This window comes from Theropithecus gelada, chromosome 1, assembly GCF_003255815.1.
Source record: "Theropithecus gelada isolate Dixy chromosome 1, Tgel_1.0, whole genome shotgun sequence".
In the NCBI taxonomy this organism is placed as follows: domain Eukaryota; kingdom Metazoa; phylum Chordata; class Mammalia; order Primates; family Cercopithecidae; genus Theropithecus; species Theropithecus gelada.
The window spans coordinates 74,226,475-74,254,089 of record NC_037668.1 but is presented as its reverse complement, the minus strand read 5'-3'; the positions used below and the strand labels follow the sequence as shown (position 1 = coordinate 74,254,089).

Genomic DNA, 27,615 nt, shown 5'->3' with positions numbered 1-27,615 from the left:
TTTGCAGATCACAGAACTTTTATTAAGATGGAATCACTGCGAATTACATAGAAGCTACCAGCCTAAGCCAAAATCCATGAGGTTCATGTGAACTTACAGTTACACAAATAAGAAACAAATGGTATATCCAAAACCATAAGGAAATATTCTGATGCCCAGAAGATGAAGGCTGGGGTGAATAAGTCCACACATTTATTTCAAGTTGTTAAAGAGTTTGTGGGCCACCTAGATAGGGGAAAGAAAAGGAGGTAATCAATTGGCAGCTTTAATGTCATGGCTTACAAGGTCCTTCAAGACCTGAAACTACTGCCTCTCTTCTCACAACTCCCCTTCTCACATATGCACGCAGCACTTGAGTCCTAGTGAACTCCCTACTTGTTTCATCTTTTATTCTTCCTTTAGAATTTAGATCTTATACATGTCATTTCCTGTAAGCCTTCTCTCAATAAGCCCCTATCCACATACAAATCTGTCCCTATTTTTCCACAGAAACCTGTACCTCCCCAACATTACATATTAATTCAACACATATTCACAGGACATCTTCTATATGCCAGGTAGTGTTCTAAGTGCTGAGTGAGTTATAACTGTAACAAGACACATCTGTCACTTAAGAAACTTACAGGGTAATGAGTTAAAATGAACACATAAATAAGGTAACCTCTGATAATGGGAAATGCTAGGAGGAAGATAAATGGGAGGCGGGGCGGGGTGGAGGGGTTCAGTTAATAGTACCCTGAGAAAGTTATACCTGAGACTTACCAAAGTTTAGCACTTGTTCTACTTCTGTTTCCTGTGCTGGCTCATAAACTCAGTGAATGAAGGAACTATGTCTATCTTACTCCCAGATCCTAAACCAGTGCTTGGCTCATAAATACATGTAAATGTTTTTAGAATGACCACACAGTGGGAGGGGGAAAATCAATAGGAGGGGATATTAATTAAGGGAACAGATCATGACTTGCTTATTTTGAACATTTCATATAAATCGTATCATATGATATTTTTCACTTTGTGACTGGCTTTTTTCCCTTAGCATTTAGCATGTTTGCAAAGTTTATCCATATTGTAGCATGTTCAGTACTTAATTTCTTTCGTTAAAAATTGTGGTAAAATACACATAACATAAAATTTACCACTTTAGTAATTTTTTCCTTTTTCTACTTTAATCTTTTTTTTTTTTTTTTTTTTTTTTGAGGCAGAGTCTTGCTCTGTCCCCCAGGCTGGAGTGCAGTGGTACAATCTTGGCTCACTGCAACCTCTGCCTCCCAGGTTCAAGCGATTCTCCTGCCTCAGACTCCTGAGTAGCTGGCATTACAGGCGTGTGCCACCACTCAGCTAAATTTCTGTATTTTTAGTAGACACAATGTTTCACCATGTTGTCCCAGGTGGTCTCAAACTCCTGACCTCAAGTGATGTGCCTGCCTTGGCCTCCCAAAGTGTGGGGATTGCAGGTGTGAGCCACTGTACACGGCCCCACTTTAATCATTTTTAACTGTACATTTCTGTGGCAGTTAAGTGCATTCCCATTGTTCTACAACCATACAGTCTCCTACAATCTCTAGAACTTCCAATCTTGGGAACTTTTTCATCTTACTAAATCAAAACTATATCCATTAAACAGTAACTCTCCACTTCCTTTCTCCCCTCAGCTCCTGATTACTACCATTCTACTTTGTCTCTATGAATGTGACTACTATTCTAGGTACCTCACAGAAGTGGAACGATACAATGTTTGTCCTCCCTGACACTTAGTATAATGTCTCCAAGGTTCATCAATGTTGCAGCATGTGTCAGAGTTTCCCTTCTTTTTTTTTTTGAGACTTTTTTTTTGAGTTTTGCTCTTGTTGCCCAAGGTGGTGTGCAATGGCGCAACTTTGGCTCACTGCAGCCTCCGCCTCCTGGGTTCAAGCAATTCTCCTGTTTCAGCCTCCCGAGTAGCTGGGATTACAGATGCATATACCACCAAGCCCAGCTAATTTTTGTGTTTTTAGTAGAGACGGGGTTTCATCATATTGGTCAGGCTGGTCTCGAACTCCTGACCTCAGGTGATCTACTGTCTTGGCCTCCTAAAGTTTTGGGATTAAAGATGAGAGTCACTGTGCCCGGCCTATGTCTTTCTTTATATCTCTTTCCCCTACTTACTGGTTTCTTTTTTCTTTTTTGAGACAAGGTTTGTTGCCCAAACTGGAGTATACAATCATAGCTCACTGCAGCCTCAACCTCCCAGGCTCAAGCAATCCTCTCACCTCAGCCTCATGAGTAACTGGGTCCACAGACGTGTGCCACCATGCCCTGCTCATTTTTTTTTTTTTTTTTTTTTTTTAAGAGATGGGCCCTCCCTATGTTGCCCAGACTGGTCTCAAAGTCCTGTGCTCAACTGATCCTCTGCCTTGGCCTCCCAAAGTACTGGGATTACATGTGTGAACCATTGCACCTGGCCCAGTTTCTTATTTTAAATTTCTCTTTAAATAACACCCAAATTGGCCAAAAGAAAAAATTTAATAAGAGCACCATCTTTTGGCATATTTTATATACAGAATTGCATATTACCTTAAATTCTTAACAAACCTAAATTTTGGTGAAAATCCAGGAATCAAGAAATCCTGCCCCAGTTTTGTTTTTTTTGGTTTGCTTTTTTTTTTTTTTTTTTTTGAGACAGAGTTTTGCTCTATCACCCAGGCTGGAGTGTAATGGCGCGATCTCAGCTCACTACAACCTCCGCCTCCTAGGTTCAAGCAATTCTCCTGCCTCAGCCTCCTGAGCAGCTGGGATTACAGGTGTCCACCACCACACCCAGCTAATTTTTATATTTTTTAGTAGAGACAGGATTTCGCCATGTTATCCAGGCTGGTCTTGAACTCCTGACAGCAGGTGATCCACCTGCCTCAGCCTCCCAAAGTGCTGGGATTACAGGCGTGAGCTGCTGTGCCCAGCCCCTTCTTTTTTTTTTGAGACGGAGTCTCGCTTTGTCACCTAGGCTGGAGTGCAGTGGCATGATCTCGGCTCACTGCAAGCTCTGCCTCCTGGGTTCACACCATTCTCCTACCTCAGCCTCCCAAGTAGCTAGGACTACAGGCATCTGCCACTACACCTGGCTAAATTTTTTGTATTTTTAGTAGAGACAGGGTTTTACCGTGTTAGCCAGGATGGTCTTGATCTCCTGACCTGATGATCCGCCCACCTCGGGCTCCCAAGGTGTTGGGATTACAAGCATGAGCCACCGCGCCAGGCCCCCTTCTATTTTAAGGCTGCATAATATCCCATTGTATATACAGAGCACATTTTAAAAAAACCTTTTCATCCATGGAGGGACACTTGGGTTGTTTCTACCTTTTGGCTATTGTGAATATGAATATGGAAATATCTGTTTAAGCCTACTCTCAATACTACTGGGTATATACCTAGAAGTGAAATTGCTAGATCATATAGTACATAATTCTATGTTTAATTTTTTGAGAAAAGAACTTGATTTTTTTTTTTGAGACAGGGTCTCATTCTGTCACCCAGGCTGGAGTGCAGTGGCGTGATCATGGCTCACTGAAGCCTTGACTTCCCCAGGCTCAGGTGATCCTCCCACCTCAGCCTCCCAAGTCGCTAGGACTACAGGTGTGAGCCAGCATGCCCGGTTATCTTTTTATATATATATTTTTTGTAGAGACAGGGTTTTACCATGTTGCCCAGGCTGGTCTCAAACTCCTGGGCTCAGGTGATCCACCTGCATGAGCTCCCAAAGTTCTGGGATTACAGGCATGAGCCACCGTGTCCGGCCTAGCTGACAGACATTTATGGTTTTTCCACTTTTTGGGTAGTATAAACAATGCTTCTATGAACATTTGTGTACAGGTGTTTATGTGAACATATGTTTTCATTTCTCTTGGGTATATATCTTCGAGTGGAATTGCTGTGTCATACATTAACTGTATGCTTAGCCTTTTGAAGAAGTGCCAGATGTTTTCCACAGTGGCTGTACCAATTTACACCTTTACTGACAGCATATGAGGTTTCCAACTTTTCCACATCCTCTTCAACACTTGTTATCTTTTTTATTATAGCCATCCTAGTGGGCAGTGGGTATAAAGTGTTATGGTAGTATCCCTGATGGTTAATGATGTTGAATATCTTTTCATATGTTTATGGGACATCCAATTAGTTTTAATAGAAGCAACCACATCAAACTTTGCTTACGTATAATTTATGTAAAATACCTTACTGTGTTATATGTAAGAGTCAAGCAGAAGTTTACTTTTATCACTTTGGATTTTTTAAAAATAGAGACAGGGTTCCCCTATGTTGCCCAGGCTAGTCTTGAACTCCTGGGGTCAAGGGATCCTCCTGCCTTGGCCTTCCAAAAGTGCTAGGATCAAAAGCGTCAGCCACCATGCCCTGCCTGATAAGTTTACTTTTAAAAAACAACCCCTTGAGGCCAGGTGTGGTATCTCATACCTGTAATCCCAACACTTTGGGAAGCTGAGATGAGTGGCACATGTGAACCCAGGAGTTCTAGACCAACCTGGGCAATACAGCAAAACCCCATCGCTACAAAAAGTACAAAAATTACCTAGGCATGGGCCAGGTGCGGTGGCTCACGCCTGTAATCTCAGCACTTTGGGAGGCTGAGGCAGGTGGATCACGGGGGTCAGGAGTTCGAGACCAGCCTGGCCAACATGGTGAAACCCTGTCTCTACTAAAAATACAAACAAACAAACAAACAAAAAATTAGCTGGGTGTGGTGGCGTGCATCTTTAATCCCAGTTACTCGGGAGGCTGAAGCAGGAGAATCACTTGAACCTGGGAGGTAGAGGTTGCAGTCAGCTGAGACTGCACCACTGCACTCCAGCCTGGGCGACAAAGTGAGAATCAGCCTCAAATTAAAAAAAAAAAAAAAAAAATTACCAAGGCATGGTAGCATGTGCCTATAGTCCTGGCAACTCGGGGGCTAAGGCAGAATAATTGCTTGAACCAGGAGGTAGAGGCTGTACTGAGCTATGATCGTGCCACTGCACTCCAGCCTGGGTGACAGAGCAAGACCTTATCTCGAAAAAACAAAAAAAAAGAAAGGCTGGGTGCTGTGGATCATGGGATCAGGAGATTGAGACCATCCTGGCTAACGCCGTGAAACCCTGTCTCTACTAAAAATACAAAAAAAAAAAAATTAGCTGGGCATGGTGGCGGGCGCCTGTGGTCGCAGCTACTTGGGAGGCTAAGGCAACAGAATGGTGTGAACCCGGGAGGTGGAGCTCGCAGTGAGCCGAGGTCGTGCCACTGCACTCCAGCCTGGGCAGCAGAGCCAGACTGCGCCTCCAAAAAAAAAAAAAAAAAAAAAGCAACCTTTTGGACCAACTACTATATATTAGACACATTTGAGGATACAAATTATTATTATTATTTTTTGGTACAACCTCGGCTCACTGCAAGCTCCACCTCCCAGGTTCACGCCATTCTCCCGCCTCAGCCTCCCAAGTAGCTGGGACTACAGGCGCCCGCCACCACGCCTGGCTAATTTTTTGTATTTTAAGTAGAGACGGGGTTTCACCATTCACAGGATGGTCTTGATCTCCTGACTTCGTGATCCACCCGCCTCGGCCTCCCAAAGTGCTGGGATTACAGGTGTGAGCTACCACGCCTGGCCAATACAAATTATTTTTAAAGAACAGTCTGTTATTGAAGAGTACAAAATCCAGCTTCCCCACTGTTTAGCAGTGCATGTTGGGATGTTTATTTTTTTTCTTTGAGCCTCAGTTTCTATCTGTGAAATGGGATAATGATACCTATCTCCAGTGGAAGTAGTAAGGATTAGGCAAGATTATTTACAGGCCAGGCACAATGGCTCATGCCTATAATCCAAGCACTTTGGAGGGCCAAAATGGGAGGATCACTTGAGCCCAGGAGTTTGAGACCAGCCTGGGCAACATAACAAGGCCCCACCACTAGAAAAAATTTAAAAATAAAAAATTAGCCTCTCATGATGGCATGCACCTGTAGTCCCAGCTACTTGGGAGGCCAAGGCAGGATCACTTAGGCCCAGGAGTTCAAGGTTGGCACTGAGTTATGATCATGCCACTGTACTTCAGTCTGGGCAACATAGTGAGACCCTGTCTCAAAAAAATAAAATAGGTTATTTACATAAAATGCTCAGCACTGTACATCACATATATTGGGCCCAGAGTAAATACTCACTGATGGGTCTTCCCCTAGCATGGAAAGATTGTCAGCACCAAGTTTTCCCTGACCATTGCAACCTTTCCCCTTCCTGACTTCAGACGGACTTACGCAATGGTCCCTTGCATGCAAGAAGTCTAAGAGCTCCTCCGTGCAATCCTCTTGTGTACGTGATCGAGAGGATACACGCTGATCACAGAGCTCTAGCCGCTCCCGGGCCTTTACACATTTCTCCAACTGCTCGCATTGCTCTCTCACTGTTGTTAGGGGATCCTGATGTAGAAATAGAAAAACAACAAAACGGGGATTTTTAGCGGAGACCCACCAAACACATATGCTTTGATTAACACAACCACCAAACCAAGGTGCTGCCTCTGAATTACCGTGCAGAAGGCCAGCTGGCAGAGCCACACTGCCGCCAGAAATGGCAGAATGCGGTCTCCCATTCAATTCTGATGCTAAGTAGTAGGGAAAAGTTTCACATTCCTGCCTTCCAAGGTTGCCAGTATGCACTGAAAGCCTCAGTCCTATCTGAAAAACAAGGTGGTAAAGGAAACCTGGCCAAACTTGAAATAGATCTATAGGAGGCCTTACTTGTTAACATGGCATTTTGGAATATGTCACATCTGAAATTTCAAATCCCCTTGTCTCAGAACCAGGCCTATGCACCCCAGCTGCCCAGCTAGAAAGGCAATGCTAACATAGAGAAGGACTATCTAACAAAGGTTCCCTCAGAGTTCTTTTTTTTTTTTTAAGATGGAATTTCGCTTTTGTTGCCCAGGCTGGAGTGCAATGGCACGATCTCGGCTCACCGCAACCTTCGCCTCCTGGGTTCAAGCAATTCTCTTGCCTCAGCCTCTCGAGTAGCTGGGATTACAGGCATGTGCCACCATGCCCAGCTAATTTTGTATTTTTAGTAGAGACGGGGTTTCTCCACATTGTTCAGGTTTGGTCTTGAACTCCCGACCTCAGGCAATCCGCCTGCCTCGGCCTCCCAAAGTGCTGGGATTACAGGCATGAGCCACAATGCCTGGCCCAAAGTTCTTTATTAAACCACAAATAGCAGATGATTGAGTGCCAGGCCCTCAAGATGCCATCTGCTCCCTGACCACAACTGAAGAAGCCTCAAACCCAGAATAGACTTAGCTTCCAAGGCTCACACCCCAAACACTCCAATGCACGGGAAGTATCAAAGCTTATTCCACCCCCATTATCTACAAGGTATCAAGTAAAGACTCCTTAAAATGCCCTTAGAGTTTCATGAGGCTCAAACCCTGCTTTTACTGAGATGTTTCCAAACCTGAGACAGTTCTTACCACTAATTCCTCCTCTTCCTCTTCCTCCTACAAAAGGAAAACAAAATTAATGTTAGCAGCAATTTTATGACATATTTATTCCTGATCATACTGATGTAATTACTGAAGATAGACACTGACACTGCTATTAATGATGTTATTTTGTTTTCTGTGTTCTATGATGTTTTTACATTTTAGAGGCCTTGCTAATCCTGGAGCTAATCCTGCTCTTCCAGGGCTAGCTAATTTTTAGACAGCAAACTTGCCTGCGAGCATACCTTTCATATGCAACCTAACTATCCAAAGCGCTTGTAGCCAACTGCCTCCTTTATCTTTTGTTTTGTTTAAGAGACAGGGTCTTGCTCTGTCACCCAGGCTGTAGTGCAGTGGTGCCATCATAGCTCACTGCAGCCACAAACTCCTGGGCTCAAGTGATCCTCCTGCCTCAGCCTTTTAAGTAGTTAGGACTATAAGCACACACCACATGCCCGGCTAACTTAAACATTTTTTTTTAGTAGAGACAGGGTCTCATTATGTTGCCTAGGCTGCTCTCAAACTCTTGGGCTCAATCAATCCTCCTACCTCGGCCTCCCAAAGTGGTGGGATTATAGGCATTAGCCACTCGGCCTGGCCCTGCCTCCTTTATCTAAGTTTCATACACTAAGCTCCTGTTTCCCCTTCTCTAAATCACCCCAGGGACAAATATAGGACAACTAGGAACCAGCCCTATAAGCCAGAGCCCAACGAAATTATTCAAACCATCCAATCCTAAATTTGAGCAAGTGTACCTACCCTGCCCACCAATTCCTTCCCATAGAAACCAAGGTGCTGAGCCATGCTTCCTTCCCCTCACACTTTCTGCCTCCTGACTAGCTCGGACACTTCCCCATACAGCCCTGCATTTTTTTGTGTGGTATATCCCTCTTTCGGGAACTTTAAGTAATAATAAACTCTTCTTTCAAAGGCAGTTGACTGCAGGTCTGTCACCTTACCATACTTGGTTAAAAGGAATCCCAGGTTCATTTCAAGACAGAGATACCATCTCACTTTCATTAACAAGAACCTAAGTGTGCTTAATACTCTCCAGTTTACAAAGCACCTTCATATCTAATATGATTTAATTAATCACAACAGTCCCTTAAGGAAGTAATCCCAGTTTAGAGATAATAAACAGTAATTAAACATCTTCTGATACAGATTCAAGCTGCCAGATGTTCACATGGGGCCTACACAATCTAAAATATTTATCCCAGTATTGCTACAAATAGCTAAATTTAGTCCTTACATCCCAAACCCAGTTAGGAGGAAAACCCATTGTTTTCTAGACTATGGAAAAAAAAAAAAAAGAATTATGGGTTCCTCATAGAATACCCTAGTTTATTTTATTATTATTATTATTTTTTGAGACAGAGTCTTGCTCTGTCACCCAGGCTGCAGTGGCACGATCTCGGCTCATTGCAAGCTCTGCCTCTCCGGTTCACGCCATTCTCCCGCCTCAGCCTCCCAAGTAGCTGGGACTACAGGCACCCGCCACCACGCCCGGCTAATTTTTTGTATTTTTGGTAGAGACGGGGTTTCACCGTGTTAGCCAGGATGGTCTGGATCTCCTGATCTCGTGATCCGCCTGCCTTGGCCTCCCAAAGTGCTGGATTACAGGCCTGAGCCACCGCGCCCGGCCAGAATACCCTAGCTTAAAACTGACTGCTTATTTACTTTCTTTTCTCATCTACTGCAGCGGTGGATCCTGCTGACCTTTCTGCCTTTCTAAGGCAGGCTCCATTTCTTTCTTTCTTTTCTTTCCTTTTTTTTGAGACAGGGTCTCACCTGGGTTGCCTGACTGGAGTGCAGTGACACAATCACGGCTCACTGCAGCCTGGACTTCCCGGGCTCAAACTCCTGAGCAGTTGAGACCACAGGCGTTCACCACCATGCCTGGCTAATTTTTGTATTTTTTGTAGAGACGGGGTTTGACCACGTTGCCCAGACTGGTCCAACTCCTGAACTCACGCAACGCGCCTGCCTCGGCTGTCCTCCCAAAGTGCTGGGATTACAGGCATGAGCCACTGCGCCCGGCCTCAGGCTCTATTTCTTTTTAGAAATAATAAGACGAGAAAAATTAAGGGATAAATAAGTCTCCAATTATTCTGAACCCACAGCCCAGAACGGCTGCCCCGAAGTGACCAGAAAACAGGCAGGAAATGAGATTAGAAACAACTAGTGGCTGTGTCGCATAATGGGTAAGAGTCCCGGTTCTAGAACCGCGCTGCTTGGCTGCAGTTCCTGGCTGCACCAGTATGTTAGCTGTGTGACCTTAGAAAAGATATTTAACCTCTACGCTTGTTTCCTCATCTGTAAAAATGGCACTAATAGTACCTAACACTTACTTCATAGGAATAATGTGTAGATGAAATGAATTAGGGCCGGGCGCGGTGGCTCACGCCTGTAATCCCAGGACTTTGGGAGGCCGAGGTGGGCGGTTCACGAGGTCAGGAGCTCGAGACCAGTCTGGCCAACCTGGTGAAACCCCCGTCTCTACTAAAAACACAAAAATTAGCCGGGCGTGGTGGTGGGCACCTGTAGTCCCAGCTACCCAGCTACTTGGGAGGCTGAGGCAGGAGAATCGCCTGAACCAGGGAGGCGGAGGTTGCAGCGAGCCGAGATCGCGCCACTGCACTCCAGCCTGGGCGACAAAGCGAGACTCCATCTCAAAAAAGAAAAAAGAAATTAATTAGTGCATGTAAAGCACTTGGAATAGCAAGCAGTCCATAAATACTTATCATAGCAGCACTCTTTCCCTAGGAAAGAGCTCCCTCTTCCATCACAGAATAACATCGTACATTTCTTCACTGTCCCCAAAGACACACACCTTCCTCAAAGAAAAGGAAATCCCAAGGCCACGTCTTCCGAACCTCCCCAATACATATGGTAGGGATTCCTAACCTGAGCTGGGGCAAGGTGGTCTGTTTGCTCCCCAAACCTGTGAAACGCGGGTTTCAGAATATCTGACTGACTGCAAACATAGGTCATATTTTTACAAGACTTTAGTCCACAAAACATTTTCGCTCTCAAACCTTCACTACATTCACAGAATGGAGAAGCCGAGGCCCAGAGAAAAACTAGTCATCTATCTGTCCAAAGTCACCGGACGAATTCTGGGGAAAGGTCGAGGGAACTAGAGCTCCCGACCCTGCAAATCCTAGAGGGTAAACTGGGGGCTAAGAGGGCCCCGTGCGTGTTTTGGCGGGCTAGGTTTTGGGCTTCAGGACAGAGAAAAGGGTCGAGTGGATCGCCTTGCCTTACCTCCTCAGGATCTCCGGACTCGGTAAGCATCTTTCGCTCGTCCTCCAGTCCCATGTCTGGCTACGGTTCTAGATTCAACAAGAGCAGCAACAGCGGCACCTAATCCACTTCAGGATCAAGAAGGACTTGTAAGGGTCACTCAGCGGAAATCCGGCGATCTGGCCGGAAGTGCGGCATACTCATCGTGGTCGCGAACACATGCTCAGATTGGCATGTACTACCGGCCACAGGCAGGGGCTAGGGGTAGCTGATGTTTGCACCTGAGGAGACTTTGCTAAGAAAAATCCCCTTAGTCCCACCAGACCCTAGTATAATTGATCTAGGAGTTCATCTAAAATAGTAGCTCCTAAGAGACTTGGAAAGTATGCTAATTTATTCGAAATTCCTTTAGCATAATTCACATTCTTCCCCATATCGATTATGGAGCCGTCCTAACTGCTGACCTTTTCAAGATGGCGGTCTGCGGGCGACACTCTCGGGCTCGCGCACCTCCCCAAGATGGCGGCGCCCGAGGCCTGGCGCGCCCGGAGTTGCTGGTTCTGTGAGGTAGCGGCGGCAACGACCATGGAGGCCACGTCCCGGGAGGCGGCGCCAGCGAAGAGCTCGGCCTCGGGCCCCAACGCTCCCCCCGCCCTGTTCGAGCTGTGCGGGCGGGCGGTGAGCGCCCATATGGGGGTTCTGGAGAGCGGGGTGTGGGGTAAGTCGCGGGGTGAGGGGCTACCTCTGGCTAAGAGCAGGGGGCGGCCCAGCGGCCGGGGGGCGCGGGGGGCGAGGCCGGGAGGCCCGGGGCAAGGCCCAGCCTGGGGCACTGAAAGCCAGATCGTAGGATCGGAGCCTGAATTTTGTGACTGACAGGGCTGGACACAGTAAAGACGGAGACCTAATAGGCAGGCTGACCCGCACCGCGGCCTGGCTCGGGGGCGCGGGGGGCGAGGCCAGGAGGCCCGGTCTGGAGCGAAGGAGGCTGGGCCCGGGCGACTGAGGCTGGACTGGCGGGCCGGAGCTGTGGGCCGCGAACTGACACTCGGCTGGGCCGGGCAGGGGAGTCTCGGATGTCGAACCGGTGGGCAGTGATGGCCCGGCTGCTCTGGGGCAGGGGCCGAGGTTAGGAGGCCCGGCCTAAGGCCAGGAGGCCAGGCCCGGGGCCACCGAACCTGACTGATGGAACGGGACCCCCAGTATCTGCCTGACACGCCACAGGGGTCGAGACTCGGGAGGCCAAGCCGATGGGCGGAGGGGAGGACAGCGGATTTGAGAGCGAGGGAATGGGGCAGGGGGAGAGGCCGAAAGGCTCGGGGCGCCGCGGCCTGTCTGACGGCCCAGGGCTGACGGGAGCGAACCGACAACCGGGGTCTCGGGTGCCAAACTGAGCGACCGAGCGACCCGCAGGACAGGGAGCGCCGGAGGCCACTCGGATCGGCTCGAGCGGCGAGGAGGGGCCGGAGAGCGAGTGGAGGGGGCCCCGGGGCGGCTTAAACAAGCGAGGGAGGCTCGAATGATGGACAGGCGGGAAGGGCCAAGGAGGCCCCAAGCGGGGCGACGGCCCAGGGATCCCGGACTGCCGGGCTGCCGTGGCAGGGGGCGCGGCGCCGCCAAGAGGCCTTGGGCTGAATGGGAGTGAACGGGGGCCTCAGGCCTGAGGGCGGCCGGGACCAAAGGGCCGGGCCTGGGTGGAGGGCGGCCTGGGGCGCCGGGATGAACGGCCAGGGAGGGCGAACCGGCCAGTTGGGCTGGGAGGCGGGGCTGTGGGTTGGGGACCGCCGGCCACAGCCTGGCCACTGACGAAGGAAACGGGTCCGCGACGTGGGGCTAGTGAAAGAGGGAAAGCGAGGCTCTGCCAAGCAGGCCTGGCCGCGCTGGGGATAGGGGAGGCCTCGGGCCTGCGAGGCTGCTGGTGTGAGGGTGGGGTCCGGAGGCCGGGGCTGGAGTTGGGCGAGGAGGTGGCAGGCCCGGCCGAGGCCTGCCGGGGAGGGTGGCAGGAGAACAGGCCCCGGGCCTGGAGGCGGCGCGGGGGAGGTTCCACCAGGAGGCCTTGCGGGTGGCCGTGGCGTCTTTGCAGGAGGAAGGCCCTGGTCAGGACAGGAGTGAGGACTTTGAGGACTCGAGGTTGCAGGGCGGGGGGTTTGAGTTATGCCATGAGGAGGGGGTGTGGGGAAAAGGCCCTGGAGTTTGGGGGCGCTGCAGCTCCTGGATAAGCTGGAGGGTGGTCGGGGAGGGCCTTGGCTGTGGGAGTGGAGCCCAGTACGATGAGGCCTGAGTGTCCTGCATAGTGGTGGTGGAAGAGGCTGTTAGAAGTTGGGCCTGTGTGCGGAGAGGACACTGGAGGCTCCAGGCCAGCCAGAGGCTGAGAAGACAAGGGGCAGGCCCACCCATGGCGAACATGAGGAAAGTCTCCGTTCTGAGCTGAGCAGGGAGCTCAGAAAAGTCCTAGGGCATGGGGAAGAAGGCAGACAGGGTCTGACTTGTCTGCCTGGAGCTTCTGGGATGCTAAGACTGGCTAAAAAGGAAGATGACTGGGTGTGGAGGCCCAGGTTGGGAAGCAGCAGCATTAAAGGTGCAGGCTAGAAAGCAGCCAGGAAAATCCCGGCTTAAGAAGAATGGAGAAAGGAAGAGAGGAGTTTGTGGGTAACAGGGGATGAGAATTCCTGTGGCTGTGAGAAGGGATGGCTAACTAGAGGAGAGCAGGTTGGAGGGGCTCTGAGGAACTTCTTCCCCTGTTGCTTCTTCCCCCCAAAAAAATTGACAGTTTACTGAATCTCCATTTCCCCTTCTCCCTCCCCCATCACTGCTGTACATACCACCATCCCATTACTGGCTGAGCCCCCAGCGAGGTTGAGAGGAGACAGGGGAGGAAGAGCTCCTGTGGGCCTAGACCAGAAAAAGCTGAATCAAGTGAGGCCTTTTAGGAGAATAGCCAAGGAAGAGGCCTGCTAAGCATTACTATTTTGGAGGAAGGTCTCAGTGTGGGCTAACAGCCAGGAAAGTCTTCCTGGAGGTAGTGAACTAGCATCGCTTTGTGTAAGGAGTTGGGGCAGCAGAGGTATAGAGGCAGCAGGAAAGGGTACAATGAGGAAACTTAAGTAGAATAAGGTATATTATACCTTGAATACCAGGATGTGGAGTTTGGACTTTATCATGAATGCAGCAGAGAGACCTCCAAGGGTTTCGAAGAGGGTAATATCATCACCAAGAGCAGGATGAAGAGGGACTGGATAGAGACTGAAGCGAAGGAGAGCAGTTAAGCTGTTGTAATAGACCAGATGAAAGGTGATGTGGACTACATTCGTGTGTAAAAGCATAGGGAATTAACACTTTCATTCAGCAGGTACATTGAAGACATACAATGTACAAAGAATTATACTAGATTCTTGATGTCAAGATTCAGTTATTCTCTAAATAAAAATAAAAAGAGACCCTGGGGCAGAAGTTTTGGTATACTCCAAGATCTTAGACTTTTTCTTTTTCTTTGAGATGGGGTCTCTCTGTCACCTAGGCTGGAGTGCAGTGGCATGATACCAGCTCACTGCCACCTCTATCTTCTGGGCTCAAGCAATTCTCCCACCTCAGCCTCCCAAGAAGCTGGGACCACAGGTGTGCTCCATAACACCCGGCTAATTTTCTCTGTATTTTTGGTAGAGACGGGGGTTTCCCATGTTGCCCAGGCTGGTCTCAAACTCCTGGGCTTAAGCAATGTCCCCCACCTCGACCTCCAAAGATTACAGGGATTACAGGTGTGAGTTTGACTTGTTCTTGATTGGACAGAGATGCCACTGACAGGATAAAAATAACAACCAACATTTAGTGAGCTTATTATGGCTGGGCATTATTTTAAACAGATTATAAGCATGATCTTCCCAACAATGGCATGAGTTAATTACTGTTATCTCCATTTTATTTTATTTTTGAGACAGAGTCTTGCTCTGTCGCCCAGGCTGAAGTGCAATGGCGCCATCTCAGCTCACTGCAATCTCTACCTCCTGAGTTCAAGCGATTCTTGTGCCTCAGCCTCCCACGTAGCTGGGATTACAGGCTTGCATCATTACACCTGGCTAATTTTTGTATTTTCAGTAGAGACGGGGTTTCACCATGTTGGTCAGGCTGGTATCAAACTCCTGACCTCAAGTGATCTGCCCGCCTTGGCCTCCCAAAGTGCTGGGATTACAGGTGTGAGCCATTGCATCCCACCTATTTTTTATTTTTTGAGGCAGGGTCTTGCTCTGTCACCCAGGCTGGAGTGCAGTGGTCTAAGCACAGCTCGCTGCAGCCTCGACCTCCTGGGCTCCAGCCATCCTCCCACCTTAGCTTCCCAAGTAGCTGTGACCACAGGTGCACACCATCACACTCTGCTAATTTTTGTTTTGTTTTGAGATGGGTTCTCACTCTATCACTTGGGCTCAAGTACAGTGGTGTAAGCATAGCTCACTGTAGCCTCGAACTCCCGAACTTAAGCGATCCTCTTGTCTTAGACTCCCAAAGTGCTGGGATTACAGGTGTGAGCCACTGTGCGTGGCCTCCATTTTTTTCCAGTTGAAGAAACAAAGGCTTAAAGAGGCTTAAATAATTTGTCCAAGGATTCACATTTAACTAAATAGTTAGGATTTCACCCAGATTTTTCCTACTCTAGAGGCCAAACCCTTTAGACACTATACTATAACGGCTCTTAGAACTAGAGAAGTTGGCAAGAGCAGGTTGTTTTTAAGATATATTGACTTTTGGCCGGGTGCAGTGGCTCACGCCTGTAATCCCAACACTTTGGGAGGCCGAGGCAGGCGGGTCACAAGGTCAGGAGATCGAGACCATCCTGGCTAACACAGTGAAACCCCGTCTCTACTAAAAATACAAAAAATCAGCCGGGTGTGGTGGTGCGCGCCTGTAGTCCCAGCTACCCAGGAGGCTGAGGCGGAAGAATGGCATGAACCCGGGAGGCGGAGCTTGCAGTGAGCCGAGATCGCGCCACTGCAGCCTGGGAGACAAAGCGAGACTCCATCTCAAAAAAAAAAAAAAAAAAGATATATTGACTTTAGAGACATGAATTGTTTCTCTTCTTCATAGGAAAGTACTAATTCAGGATATAGCAGTAGCCCAAAGGATGGTAGTGGTTAATCTGGAAGAATGGGAAGGGAATTCAGGAAAGACTTAATAAATGGCATGTGATACTTGAAAGATGAGTAGTTGATATACTGAAAGTGGCAATGACATTCCTATTAGAACAGCATGACAAAGGACATTCCTGTTGGAAAGAACAGCATGACAAAGGTACAGGGGCAGAAAGCAGCATGTTAGGTAAACGAAAAAGTAGTTAAGTGTGGCTGAAATGTAGGAGGCAAAGCAGGGAGCTGATACTAGCAGGGCAGATTATGAAAAACCTTTTATCACACATATTCAGTAGGTCCTTTTCAATGCCAAATGGTTCATTTTGCTTGGGCAGAAGTGAACTGACCAGCTCCTAAAAAGCATGTCAAGCTCATTTAGCATGTCAGCTTGTTTTGTGGGATGATCTCACCCTGGCCCCTGAAATTCCAGCTTCCAACTGAGTGGCTGAAGATAAGTGGACTAGAGTTTGGAACAGATCTAGATTAGCTTCTAGAGGCTCCATTTGTCAAGTGAGAAGTCTACCCTTCCATTTTCCTTTCCAGTAGAATAAATAATGCTTGGAACCCTCTTGAGTGGGAGGGGGAGGGGAGGAAAAGTAAACTTTTGTTTTGATTTTTGTAGCCCTCCCAGGCCCAATACTTCAAAGCATCCTACCTCTGCTCAATATATATTACTTGGAGAGGATTGAGGAAACTGCCCTCAAGAAAGGTGAGTATCTTTCTGTCTCTTTCTCAGTCAATGATTATGAGCAAGGCACCATAATGTTCTTCAGGTAAATATTACACCTGATACCTGCTAGAACTTCATGCTTTTTTTTTTTTTTTAATATGGAGTCTTGCTCTGTTGCCCAGGGTGGAGTGCAGTGGTGCAATCTTGGCTCATGGCTAGCTCCGCCTCCCGGGTTCACACCATTCTCCTGCCTCAGTAGTAGTAGCTGGGACTACAGGCGCCTACCACCACGCCCGGCTAATTTTTTTTGTATTTTTAGTAGGGACAGAGTTTCAATGTGTTAGCCAGGACGGTCTCAATCTTCTGACCTTGTGATCCACCTGCCTTGGCTTCCCAAAGTGTTGGGATTACAGGCTTGAGCCACTGCACCTGGCCTTAGAACTTCATGCTTTTCAAAAAGTACCTTCACACCTATTTTTCTTCCTCATTCCTCAGTGTCCTGTGAAACACAAAGCCAAGTATATGATCTTTATTATACTGATAAAAGTGAGACACAGGCACACCACAATTAATAGCAAAGCCAGAACAACCCAGATCTTCCGAATCTTAGTTTCTCTATTTTACCAAGCTTCCTCCCCTCATTAGACACATCTGTTAACAGCTAACATTGAACCCTAATGTGTCAAGCACTGTCCTAGGCACTTTACCTAGAAAAACTCATTTACTCTAATCCTTTCAACAACCCTATAAAATAGCTGTTATTAACATTTTACAGATGAGGAAACTGAACCACAGAGAAATTAAGTAACTTGCCCAAAGTCACATAGCTGGAGTGTAGTTTGCTGATATTCACACCCAGGCAATCTGTCTTTAGAGCCAGTGTTCTTAATCACTCTGCCGTATTGCTCCTGTGAACCCGGAGGACAACATTAAAGGTTGATGTACTTTACTTATGGTGGCCAGCAAGCAGCCAAGTGTGATATTTCTCCTTACAGGCCTCTCCACTCAGGCCATCTGGCGCCGACTCTGGGATGAACTGATGAAGACACGGCCTTCCAGTTTGGAAGTAAGTTATCAGGTAGAACACTAGCCTGATTTTGCATGGTAAAAGCAGGAATAGCACACAAACACAAGCTGGGTACTGGTAAAGTGCAGAGGCAGTGATGGAATGGATGTGGGAGGAGGGCTCTGATGGCTTGTCACAAGGTTTTGGTCCATTTGGCATTTGTCACTGAATTGCTTGCTCACCATATTTGCAGGGGACACAAAACAGGGAAAGTTAGTGATCACAATGGATGGCAGAGCCAGGATTCCTAGAGTTCTTGATGCAGTGGTCAAATCTAACAAAATGAAATTTAATAGAATACACCAATACTTCAATGAGTTTTAAAAGTTCCAATTGCATGGCCTCAGGATGTGGGATAAAGTAGTCTGCTTAGTAACAGCTTGTATAAAAAAGATTAAGGGAGTTTAGTCAACAATATGTTGAAGCCACTCATAATGACTATACCTTGAGCTGTGTGAACTAGTGTAAATATAGTATAGGCTGAAGGACAAGGGGGACAACAGTCCTGCCTAGCTCTGCAATGGTCAGGCTACCCATGGAGTATGGAGAAAGAAGTCAAAGCCACATTATGTGAGTCAGATTGGGAAGACTGGAGATGTTTTTCCTGAAAAAGAGAATACTTGGGAAACATGACCCATCTTGAAATATATGAATGGCTGTCACATGAAGGAGGGATTAATAGACTTGTTCTGGATGGAAGCTAATGGAAGATACATTTTTGCTAACCTGAAGTTTATGTAAAGCTTAAACCCTGAGCTTATGAAACAAGCTAATTCTAGAGGTAATAAACTTCCCATCACTAAGTTCAAATAGAGTCTGGATAACTCCTTGACACACGGGTGTTCTGCAGGGGATTCAGCATTGTAAAAGGGGTTGCACAAGATGACTTTTAGGGCTCCTTTTAGCCCTGGGATTCTATTATTCACTGATACAGATATAAATCACTTGAGCTCTCATTTAAGCAGAGCTTCTTTTACTCCCCCATAACTAGGTGATGGGGTAGATTTAATTCAATAAACATTTACTGAAACTTAACCAGGTACCAGATCTTGGAAGAAGAGATGCAGCCTCTAATCTTTTTTTTTTTTTTTTTTTTTGAGACTGAGTCTGGCTCTGTCGCCCAGGCTGGAGTGCGGTGGCCGGATCTCAGCTCACTGCAAGCTCCGCCTCCCGGGTTCACGCCATTCTCCTGCCTCAGCCTCCCGAGTAGCTGGGACCACAGGCGCCCGCCACTTCGCCCGGCTAGTTTTTGTATTTTTTTTAGTAGAGACGGGGTTTCACCGTGTTAGCCAGGATGGTCTCGATCTCCTGACCTCGTGATCCGCCCGTCTTGGCCTCCCAAAGTGCTGGGATTACAGGCTTGAGCCACCGCGCCCGGCCTCAGCCTCTAATCTTTAAGACCTACAAGTTGTTTTGTTTTGTTTGAGACAGAGTTTCGCTCTTGTCGCCCAGGCTGGAGTGCAATGGCTCAATGCAACCTCTGCCTCCCGGGTTCAAGCAATTCTCCTGGCTTAGCCTCTCGAGTAGCTGGGATTACAGGCATGCGCCACCACACCCAGCTAATTTTTTTGTATTTTTAATAGAGACAGGGTTTTCCCATGTTGGTCAGCTGATCTCGAACTCCTGACCTCAGGTGATCTGCCCGCCTTGGCCTCCAAAAGTGCTGGGATTACAGGCATGAGCCACTGTGCCCGGCAAGGACCTACCAGTTTAATAGGGAAATCTACAAATAGATCACATATGATAGGATAAGTGGTGTAACAGAGGATAGTAAGGAGGTTGAGAGAGAACAAGAAAGTCTCTTCTAGGAAGTAGTATTTGAACTGGGCCTTCTATGGTGAATGAGGCCAAATAACAGGTGGAAAAAAAGCTAATGTCAGGAATTGGAGATTTAATTTCTGGGGATGCACTGGGTTCAGTAACACTGAGCCCCATCTCCTTCAGCTTATTCACTTCCAAATCTGGACTGCAACCCTTGAAGTTCAGAATGAGGACACCAGGCCTTATGAGGAAGAGAAGCAGACTCAAGAATATTAGAAAACAGTAACTGCTTTTTGCTATCTTTAAGGAAACATCAGATTCACTTTGTTCCAGTATTTCACAAGCAGTATAGTTGACCAGCAGGTGATAAAGATTATATTTTTCTCTTGGAGAAAGCTTTCTGGAAAAGAATGTTTATTATCCTGTCTTCTTGGCTCAAAGCATTTCAGAGCATTTAGAGGCCCCAGGCTTGGTGGCCCAACAGTCAGTTAGACAGAGTTCCTAACTTGGAGCATATCTATTCCAGAGGGTGTCTTCCGCTTCCCACTTTTGCATGACAATAGCCTTCAGCTCATAAGTCACAAACACTTATTCAGTGCCTGCTCAGTTCCATGTATTATGCTAGGTTCCAGGGATACAATCAATGGTGAGCAAGATAGATATAGATATAGAATGCTTATAAAGCAATAATATTTCAAACTGTGTAGTACTGGGGTATATAAAGAGATCTGTGAGGTCAGGCATGGTGGCTCACACCTGTAATCTTAGCACTTTGGGAGGCTGAGGCAGGTGGATTGCTTGAACCCAGGAGCTCAAGGCCAGCCTGGGCAACATGGCAAGACCTCATCTCTACTAAAAATACAAAGAATTGGCTGGGCACGGTGGTGCATGCCTGTAGTCCCAGATACTCGGGAGGCTAAGGTAGGAGGATCACTTGAGCCTGGGAAGTCGAGGCTGCAGTGAGCCAAGATCACACCACTGTACTCCAGCCTGGGCAACAGGAGAGAGACCCTGTCTCAAAAAACTAACAAACAAAAAAAGAGGTCTGCATAATAGAATAGATACTCTGGAGAAAAAGCAATGAATAAATTAAGATTTACACAATAAATTATTCTCTAGCAATTGGTTAGCCATTTGGAAAAAGTTAAGTTAGAGCCTCACTTTATAGTATACTTTAATGACTTCAGTATAAAGAATAGGCACAGTGGCTCACGCCTATAATCCCAGCACTTTAAGAGGCCAAGGCAGGCGGATCATGAGGTCAGGAGTTCAAGACCAGCCTGGCCAAAATGGTGAAACCCCATCTCTACTGAAAATACAAAAATTAGCTGGGAATGGTGGCATGTGCCTTTAGTCCCAGCTACTCAAGAGGCTGAGGCAGGAGAATTGCTTGAACCCAGGAGGCGGAGGTTGCAGTGAGCCAAGATCGCACCACTGCACTTCAGCCTGGGCGACAGAGCAAGACTCTGACTCAAAAAAAAAAAAAAAAGATTTCGTTGTAAAAAGTAAAAGCTCAAGAGTTGGGTACAGTGGCTCACATTTGTAATCCCAGCTACGGCAGAGGCTGAGGTGAGAGGAACAGCTTGAGCCTAGGAGTTGCAGGCATGTGATCATGCCACTACACTCCAGCCTGGGTGACAGCACGAAACCATGCCTCTTAAAAAAAAAAAAAAAAAAAAAAGGCCAGGCGCAGTGGCTCACACCTGTAATCCCAGCACTTTGGGAGGCTGAGGTGGGTGGATCGCTTGAGCTCACAAGTTTGGGACCAACCTGGGCAACGTGGAGAAACCCCGTTTCTACAAAAAAATAGAAAAATTATCCTGGTGTGGTAGTGTGCACCTGTAGTCCCAGCTACTCAGGAGGCTGAGGTGGGAGGGAGCCCAGGAGGCAGAGGATGCAGTGAGCTGAGATCACACCATCGCACTCCAGCCTGGGCAATAGAGCCAGACCTTGACTCAAAACAAAAACAACAAAAAATCAGTTTCAACACCAAAGAAGAGAAAAAAATAAAAATTTAAAAAATAAAAATAATAAAACCAACAGGCCAGGTGTGGTGGCTCACACCTGTAATCCCAGCACTTTGGGAGGCCGAGGTGGGCAGATCACTTGAGGTCAGGAGTTGAGACCAGCCTGGCCAACATGGTGAAACCCCATCTCTACTAAAAATACAAAACTTAGGCCGAGCACCGTGGCTTATACCTGTAATCCCAGTACTTTGGGAGGCCAAGGTGAGCAGGTCACTTGAGGGTCAGGAGTTGAGACGAGCCTGGCCCACATGGTGAAACCCTGTCTCTACTGAAAATCAGGTGTGGTGGTGCATGCCTGTAATCCCAGCTACTCTGGGATTACTACTTGGGGGGCTGAGGCAGTAGATTGCTTGAACCCAGGTGGCAGAGGTTGTAATGAGCTGAGATTTTACCACTGCACTCCAGCCTGGGTGACACAGTGAGACTCTGACTCAAAAAAATAAAGATAAAAAATAAAAATACAAAAATTAGCTGGGCGCAGTGGTGCATACCTGTAATCTAAACTCCTTGGGAGGCTGAGGCATGAGAATCACTTGAACCCAGGAGGCAGAGGTTGCAGTGAGACTAGATTGCTCCATTGCACTCCAGCCTGGGTGACAGAGTGAGACTCTGTCTCCAAAAATAATAAAACCAATAAACAAAAAAAAAGTAAAAGCAAAATCAGGCTGGGTGTGATGGCTCACACCTGCAATCCCAGAAAAACTTTGGGAGGCCAAGGTGGTCAGATCGCTTGAGTCCAGGAGTTCAAGAACAGCCTGGGCAACATGACAAAACCTTGTTTCTACAAAAAATACAAAAGTTAGCTGGGTGTGCTGGTGTACGCCTCTAGTCCCAGCTATTCGGGAGGCTGAGGCAGGAGGATCAACTGAGCGTCAGAGGTCAGTCAAGGCTGCAGTGAGCAATGATCATGACACTGCACTCCAGTGTCATAACCCTGTCTCAAAAAAAAAAAAAAGAGCACAACTAAAAATAAAAAAATAAAAGTGACCATCCTAATCTCAGGATAGAGAGAGTACTAATTTTGTTTTGTTTTGTTTTGAGATGAAGTCTCGCTCTGTTGCCAGGCTGGAGTGCAGTGGTGTGATCTCAGCTCACTGCAACCTCTGCCTCCTGGGTTCAAGTTATTCTCCTGCCTCAGCCTCCCTAGTAGTAGCTGGGACTACAGGTACGCGCCACCACACCCAGCTAGTTTTTGCATTTTTAGTAGAGACGAGGTTTCACCACGTTGACCAGGATGGTCTCCATCTCTTGACCTCGTGATCCACCCGCCTCGGCCTCCCAAAGTGCTGGGATTACAGGCGTGAGCCACCGTGCCCAGCCAAGAGTGCTAATTATTAAATGTACAGAACCAAGAAAGAAAATACAGACATATTTAACCACATAAAATATTAACACTATCTTCAGGACTTTGTATTAATTAAATTAAAAAAAAATGCCAACATCATAACCAAATGTTAAAAGGTAAATACACTATGAAAGAACATTTGCAACAATATTTGCAAAACAAAGGGACACAAAATGGAAAAAGATAAATATCCCAGTAAAATGAGTAAGGATTTGGACACATCACGAAATATACAAAAATCCCCAGTAAAGTGAAAAATGTTAAGTCTCATGATAAAACTGAGAAAGTAAAATCTCACTGCTTAGTTTAGTAAAGTCTTGTTTTGATGTGGTTTTCATTGCAAAAGTAATGCCTAGGTTTGGCCATGGGTGGGTGAAATTTGCATTTTAATATGCTGTTGGTGGTAACAGAAATTGTTGTAACTTTCTTGGTAGGCAATCTGGTAATATTTGTTCAGACTTTAAAATATTTAGGCTGGCTGGGTATGGTGGCTCTTACCTGTAATTCCAGACTTTCGAACACCAAGGCAAGAGGATCACTTGAGCCCACGAATTCGAGACCAGTCTGGGCAACACAGGGAGACCCCATCCCTGCAATAATTTTTTTTTTTTTTTTTTTTTTTAAGACAGAGTCTCTCTCTCTCTCCCAGGCTGGAGTGCAGTGGTATGATCTTAGCTCACTGCAACCTTTGCCTCACAGGTTCAAGTGATTCTCCTGCCTCAGCCTCCAAAGTAGCTGAGATTACAGGCGCCCATCACCAGGCCTGGCTACTTTTTGTATTTTTAGTAGAGACGAGGTTTCACCACATTGGCCGGGCTGGTCTCGAACTCCTGACCTCAAGTGATCCCCTGGCCTTGGCCTCCCAAAGTGCTGGGATTACAGGTATAAGCCACTGTGGCCAGCCTGCAATAATTTTTAAAAATTAGCTGGGTTTGTTGGCGTGTACCTCCCAGCTAACTGGGAAGCTGAGGAGCCCAGGAGGTTGAGGCTGCAGTGAACTATAATAGCACCACTGCACTCTAGCCTGGCTGACAGAGACCCTCTCCTCCCCAGAAAATTTATGCTGGGCATGATGGTGGCTTACACCTGTAATCCCAGCACTTTGGGAGGCCAAGGCAGGTGGATCACCTGAGGTCAGGAGTTCAAGACCAGCCTGGCCAATATGGTAAAACCCCGTCTCTACTAAAAATACAAAACTTAGCCGGGCGTGGTGGCACATGCCTGTAGTCCCAGCTACTCAAGAGGCTGAGGCAGGAGAATCACTTGAGCCTGGGACGTGGAGGTAGCAGTGAGCCAAGATTGCACCATTGCACTCCAGCCTGGGCGACAGAAAAAGACTCCATCTCAAAAAAAAAAAAACCTGCTGGAGCAACATAGTGAGACCTCATCTCTACAGAAAAAATTTAAAAATTAGCTGTGCATAGTGGCATGCGTCTATAGTCCCTGCTACTTGGGAGGCTGAGGCAGGAAAATTGCATGAGACCCGGAGTTCAAGGCTACAGTGAGCTATGATCTCACCACTGACTGTAGCCCTGGGTGATGGGGCAAGACCCTGTCTCTTAAAAAAAATAATTTGGCTAGAAGTTCTGCTTCTTAGAATTTATAGTATATAAAAATTGAGATACTCATGAAGATTTATTTCCAGATGTATATTACAGAACAGTTCAATATAAAAAAGCTAGAAACAGGGTCAGGCACCGTGGCTCACACCTGTAATCCCAGCACTTTGGGAGGCCAAGGCGGGAGATCACTTGAGGTCAGGAGTTCAAGACCAGCCTGGCCAGCATGGCGAAACCCCATCTCTACCAAAAATACAAAAATTAGCCAGGCATGGTGGCACATGCCTGTAATCCCAGCTTGGGAAGCTGAGGCAGAATAGCTTGAACCTGGGAGATGGAGGTTGCAGTGAGCCGAGATCATGCCACTGTACTCCAGCCTGGGCAACAGAACGAGAATGTCTAAAAAAAAAAAAAACCAAAACCTAGAAACAGGCCAGGCGTGGTGGCTTATGCCTGTAATCTCAACACTTTGGGAGGCCAAGGCAGGCAGATCAACTGAGCTCAGGAGTTTGAGACCAGCCTGGCCAACATGGTGAAACCCTGTCTACTAAAAAATACCAAAAAATTAGCTGGACATGGTGGTATGCACCTGTAGTCCCAGCTACTGGAAGGCTGAGGCATGAGAATTGCTTGAACCCGGGAGGCAGAGGTTGCAATGAGCTAATATCCCGCCACTGCACTCCAGCCCAGGTCAGGGCAACAGAAAAACTGTCTCAAAAAAAAAAAAAAAAAAAAGCTAGAAAGAATGGAAATATTCAATACAGCAAGTATTATTACATATGGTACAGATTTTCAAAAGAAAATATTCTAAAAACATTTGAATACATGGTATGTTTTAAAAGGCCAGCATTTGAAACTGTTCAGAATTGTCTCAATGTTGTAAAAACAAATACATGTAGCTACTCTCATATACGTAAATACTCCAGAGTTAGTTTACACTTTTTTTGAGACAGTCTCACTCCAGTTGCCCAGGCTGGAGTACAGTGGCACGATCTTGGCTCACTGCAGCCTCAACCTCCCAGGCTCAGGCAATCCTCCCACCTCAGCCTCCCAAGCAGCTGGATTACAGGCGTGCACCAACATGCCCGGCTAAACTTTTCCTATTTTTAGTAGAGATAGGGTTTTGTCACGTTGCCCAGGCTGGTCTCAAACTCATGGACTCAAGCAATCTGCCTGCCTTGGCATCCCCAAGTGCTGGGATTACATGCATGAGTCACCATGCCTGGTCCATGATTTTTCATTTGCTTCTCTATCCACACACAATATTTCTGGTATCAGTAAAACAATGAACAACATATAGTTTGTGAATATTGTTAGCTCTAACAAGTTAGCACAAGATGTTTAGCCCTCCCTAGTTTGTACACACACTTCCTCTTCCCCTGCCAGCCCATTGAGGATGGGCCAAAGATTGTGTTGGGGCAAATGTCACTTCACTTCATTGATCATGCCTCATTTCCCTTACCCTCACAGAAAAGAAAGTACTAAATCACTTTGCATCGTGATAGCATACGAGTCCATAAAATGAGTGGTTTGGACTAGATCTCAAGCATCTCTCAGCTTCGAATTTTAGCATAGATTCTTCTTAAGAGTGGTGATGGGCCGGGCGCGGTGGCTCAAGCCTGTAATCCCAGCACTTTGGGAGGCCGAGACGGGCGGATCACGAGGTCAGGAGATCGAGACCATCCTGGCTAACACGGTGAAACCCCGTCTCTACTAAAAATACAAAAAACTAGCCGGGCGAGGTGGCGGGCGCCTGTAGTCCCAGCTACTGGGGAGGCTGAGGCAGGAGAATGGCGTAAACCCAGGAGGCGGAGCTTGCAGTGAGCCGAGATCCGGCCACTGCACTCCAGCCTGGGCGACAGAGCGAGACTCCGCCTCAAAAAAAAAAAAAAAAGAGTGGTGATGAAATAAAACTTCGTGATCTTCTGTCTGCTCGTACGTTAGTTTGTGAGAAAGAAGCCACTGAGAGCTGTCGTAACTTTACTCATTTAACTGTCACAAAAATGCTATGATGTCAGTACACAGTGATCTTCCACTTTATAGATGATGAAACTAAGGCAGAAAGAGGTGAAAGGACTTGCCTAAGTTACAGTTAGTGAATGGCGGACCCAGATTCAAGTTGAAGCAGCCTGCTTCTGGAGTGCATGTTCCTGATCACTGTGTCATGCTGCTCACTGCAGTTGTGTCTGGAGTGTTCCGAATATTCTGTCTCCCATTGGTTTCATCAACCATTAACATGTCTGAAAAAGTCCAGTATTTACTTATCTAACATACATTTCCCCTGTGCCTCTTATAGCCAGAAACAGCCACAATATCTTGGCTCACCATCTTTGTGCATATTTTAGGCCAGATATTGTAATAACCATCTGACTAGCTCACTTGTAAAGCTGAAGCCTTGCTAAGGTTACCTGCAAGTGTTTTTCAATACTGGGTGTGGGCAGCAAATCTGTAGGAAAAGTGCTAGTGTGAGGTAGGACCAAAGGATACCTTCTTTGCCTTCACTCAAAGCTGAGCAGAGATTTGGTTGCCAGGTAGTTTTTCCTGCCCTCAGTGTCCTGCTGCTGATGAGCAAGGCCTTTCTGTGTTGCTGCTATGCAGTTATTTCAAGCAGGAAGTCATTCCTAATTATTACCACAGTAAGTGGAGTCTGGGGAAATAGCTAAGGCAACAGGAATGACACTTTTGCTTGAGGACAGCAGAGGCCTAGTTCCTTCCGAGAACCTCAAATAGGAACTGAGGGTCACTCCAGTATGGAGGAATGCATGGAGGCAGGGTAAGGACCAAAGAAATGTTTTAGTCTTGAGGAACCTCAGGCCCCCACAGCCTTGGCTTTAGTCTGAATGAGCACCATGCTTAACAGGCTCTGCCTCCATTTCTTTTTTTTTTTTTTTGAGACGGAGTCTCGCTCTGTCGCCCAGGCTGGAGTGCAGTGGCCCGATCTCAGCTCACTGCAAGCTCCGCCTCCCGGGTTTACGCCATTCCCCTGCCTCAGCCTCCCGAGTAGCTGGGACTACAGGCGCCCGCCACCTCGCCCGGCTAGTTTTTTGTATTTTTAGTAGAGACGGGGTTTCACCGTATTAGCCAGGATGGTCTCGATCTCCTGACCTCGTGATCCGCCCGTCTCGGCCTCCCAAAGTGCTGGGATTACAGGCTTGAGCCACCGCGCCCGGCCTCTGCCTCCATTTCATATCCCGTCCAGGTTAATAGCAATGGCAGCAGCAGTAACATTTTTTATGTTTTACAGATTACAAAGTGCTTTAATTTGTACTACTACATTTTGATCTTCACAACAATCCTGCGAAGCAGGTTATCCACATTTTTTTTTTTTTTTTTTTTT

General features: G+C 47.1%; 2 protein-coding genes across 9 annotated transcripts in view; one reads left to right on the top strand and one right to left on the bottom strand.

The window, feature by feature from the left end:
- LOC112627976 (cytochrome b-c1 complex subunit 6, mitochondrial) lies at positions 1–22,159 on the bottom strand. 8 transcript variants are annotated; one of them, XM_025390756.1, is made up of 5 exons: positions 22,149–22,159; positions 10,758–10,882; positions 7,479–7,505; positions 6,274–6,435; positions 1–225 (listed from the first exon to the last, which is right to left on the bottom strand). In XM_025390756.1, exons 2-5 carry the CDS (start codon positions 10,809–10,811, stop codon positions 193–195), a joined length of 276 nt encoding a protein of 91 aa, XP_025246541.1. In that variant the 5' UTR covers positions 10,812–10,882; positions 22,149–22,159; the 3' UTR covers positions 1–192. The 8 variants fall into 8 exon arrangements, with proteins under 8 accessions (XP_025246541.1, XP_025246555.1, XP_025246556.1 ...); XM_025390770.1 differs by lacking the exon at positions 22,149–22,159 and adding an exon at positions 6,546–6,693 and having other exon boundaries at positions 10,758–10,965; XM_025390771.1 differs by lacking the exon at positions 22,149–22,159 and adding an exon at positions 6,546–6,689 and having other exon boundaries at positions 10,758–10,860.
- The window catches only part of LRRC41 (leucine rich repeat containing 41), a 27,019-nt gene continuing 10,359 nt past the window's right edge, over positions 10,956–27,615 (top strand). The window contains exons 1-3 of the mRNA XM_025390665.1: positions 10,956–11,454; positions 16,473–16,559; positions 17,516–17,586. Coding sequence (XP_025246450.1) covers positions 11,256–11,454; positions 16,473–16,559; positions 17,516–17,586 — 357 coding nt within the window. The 5' untranslated portion in view covers positions 10,956–11,255. The remainder of the gene's footprint in view (positions 11,455–16,472; positions 16,560–17,515; positions 17,587–27,615) is intronic.

What these genes read in the sequence shown, in the direction of transcription:
- LOC112627976 (XM_025390738.1), bottom strand. Translation starts at nt 10,811, where the DNA reads ATGGGACTGGAGGACGAGCGAAAGATGCTTACCGAGTCCGGAGATCCT. An exon ending in AGTCCGGAGATCCTGAGGAG is followed by an intron (nt 7,506 to 10,757) that starts GTAAGGCAAGGC and finishes TTCCTTTTGTAG; the next exon opens with GAGGAAGAGGAAGAGGAGGA. An exon ending in AGGAAGAGGAGGAATTAGTG is followed by an intron (nt 6,694 to 7,478) that starts GTAAGAACTGTC and finishes CTTGTTTTTCAG; the next exon opens with ATAGGACTGAGGCTTTCAGT.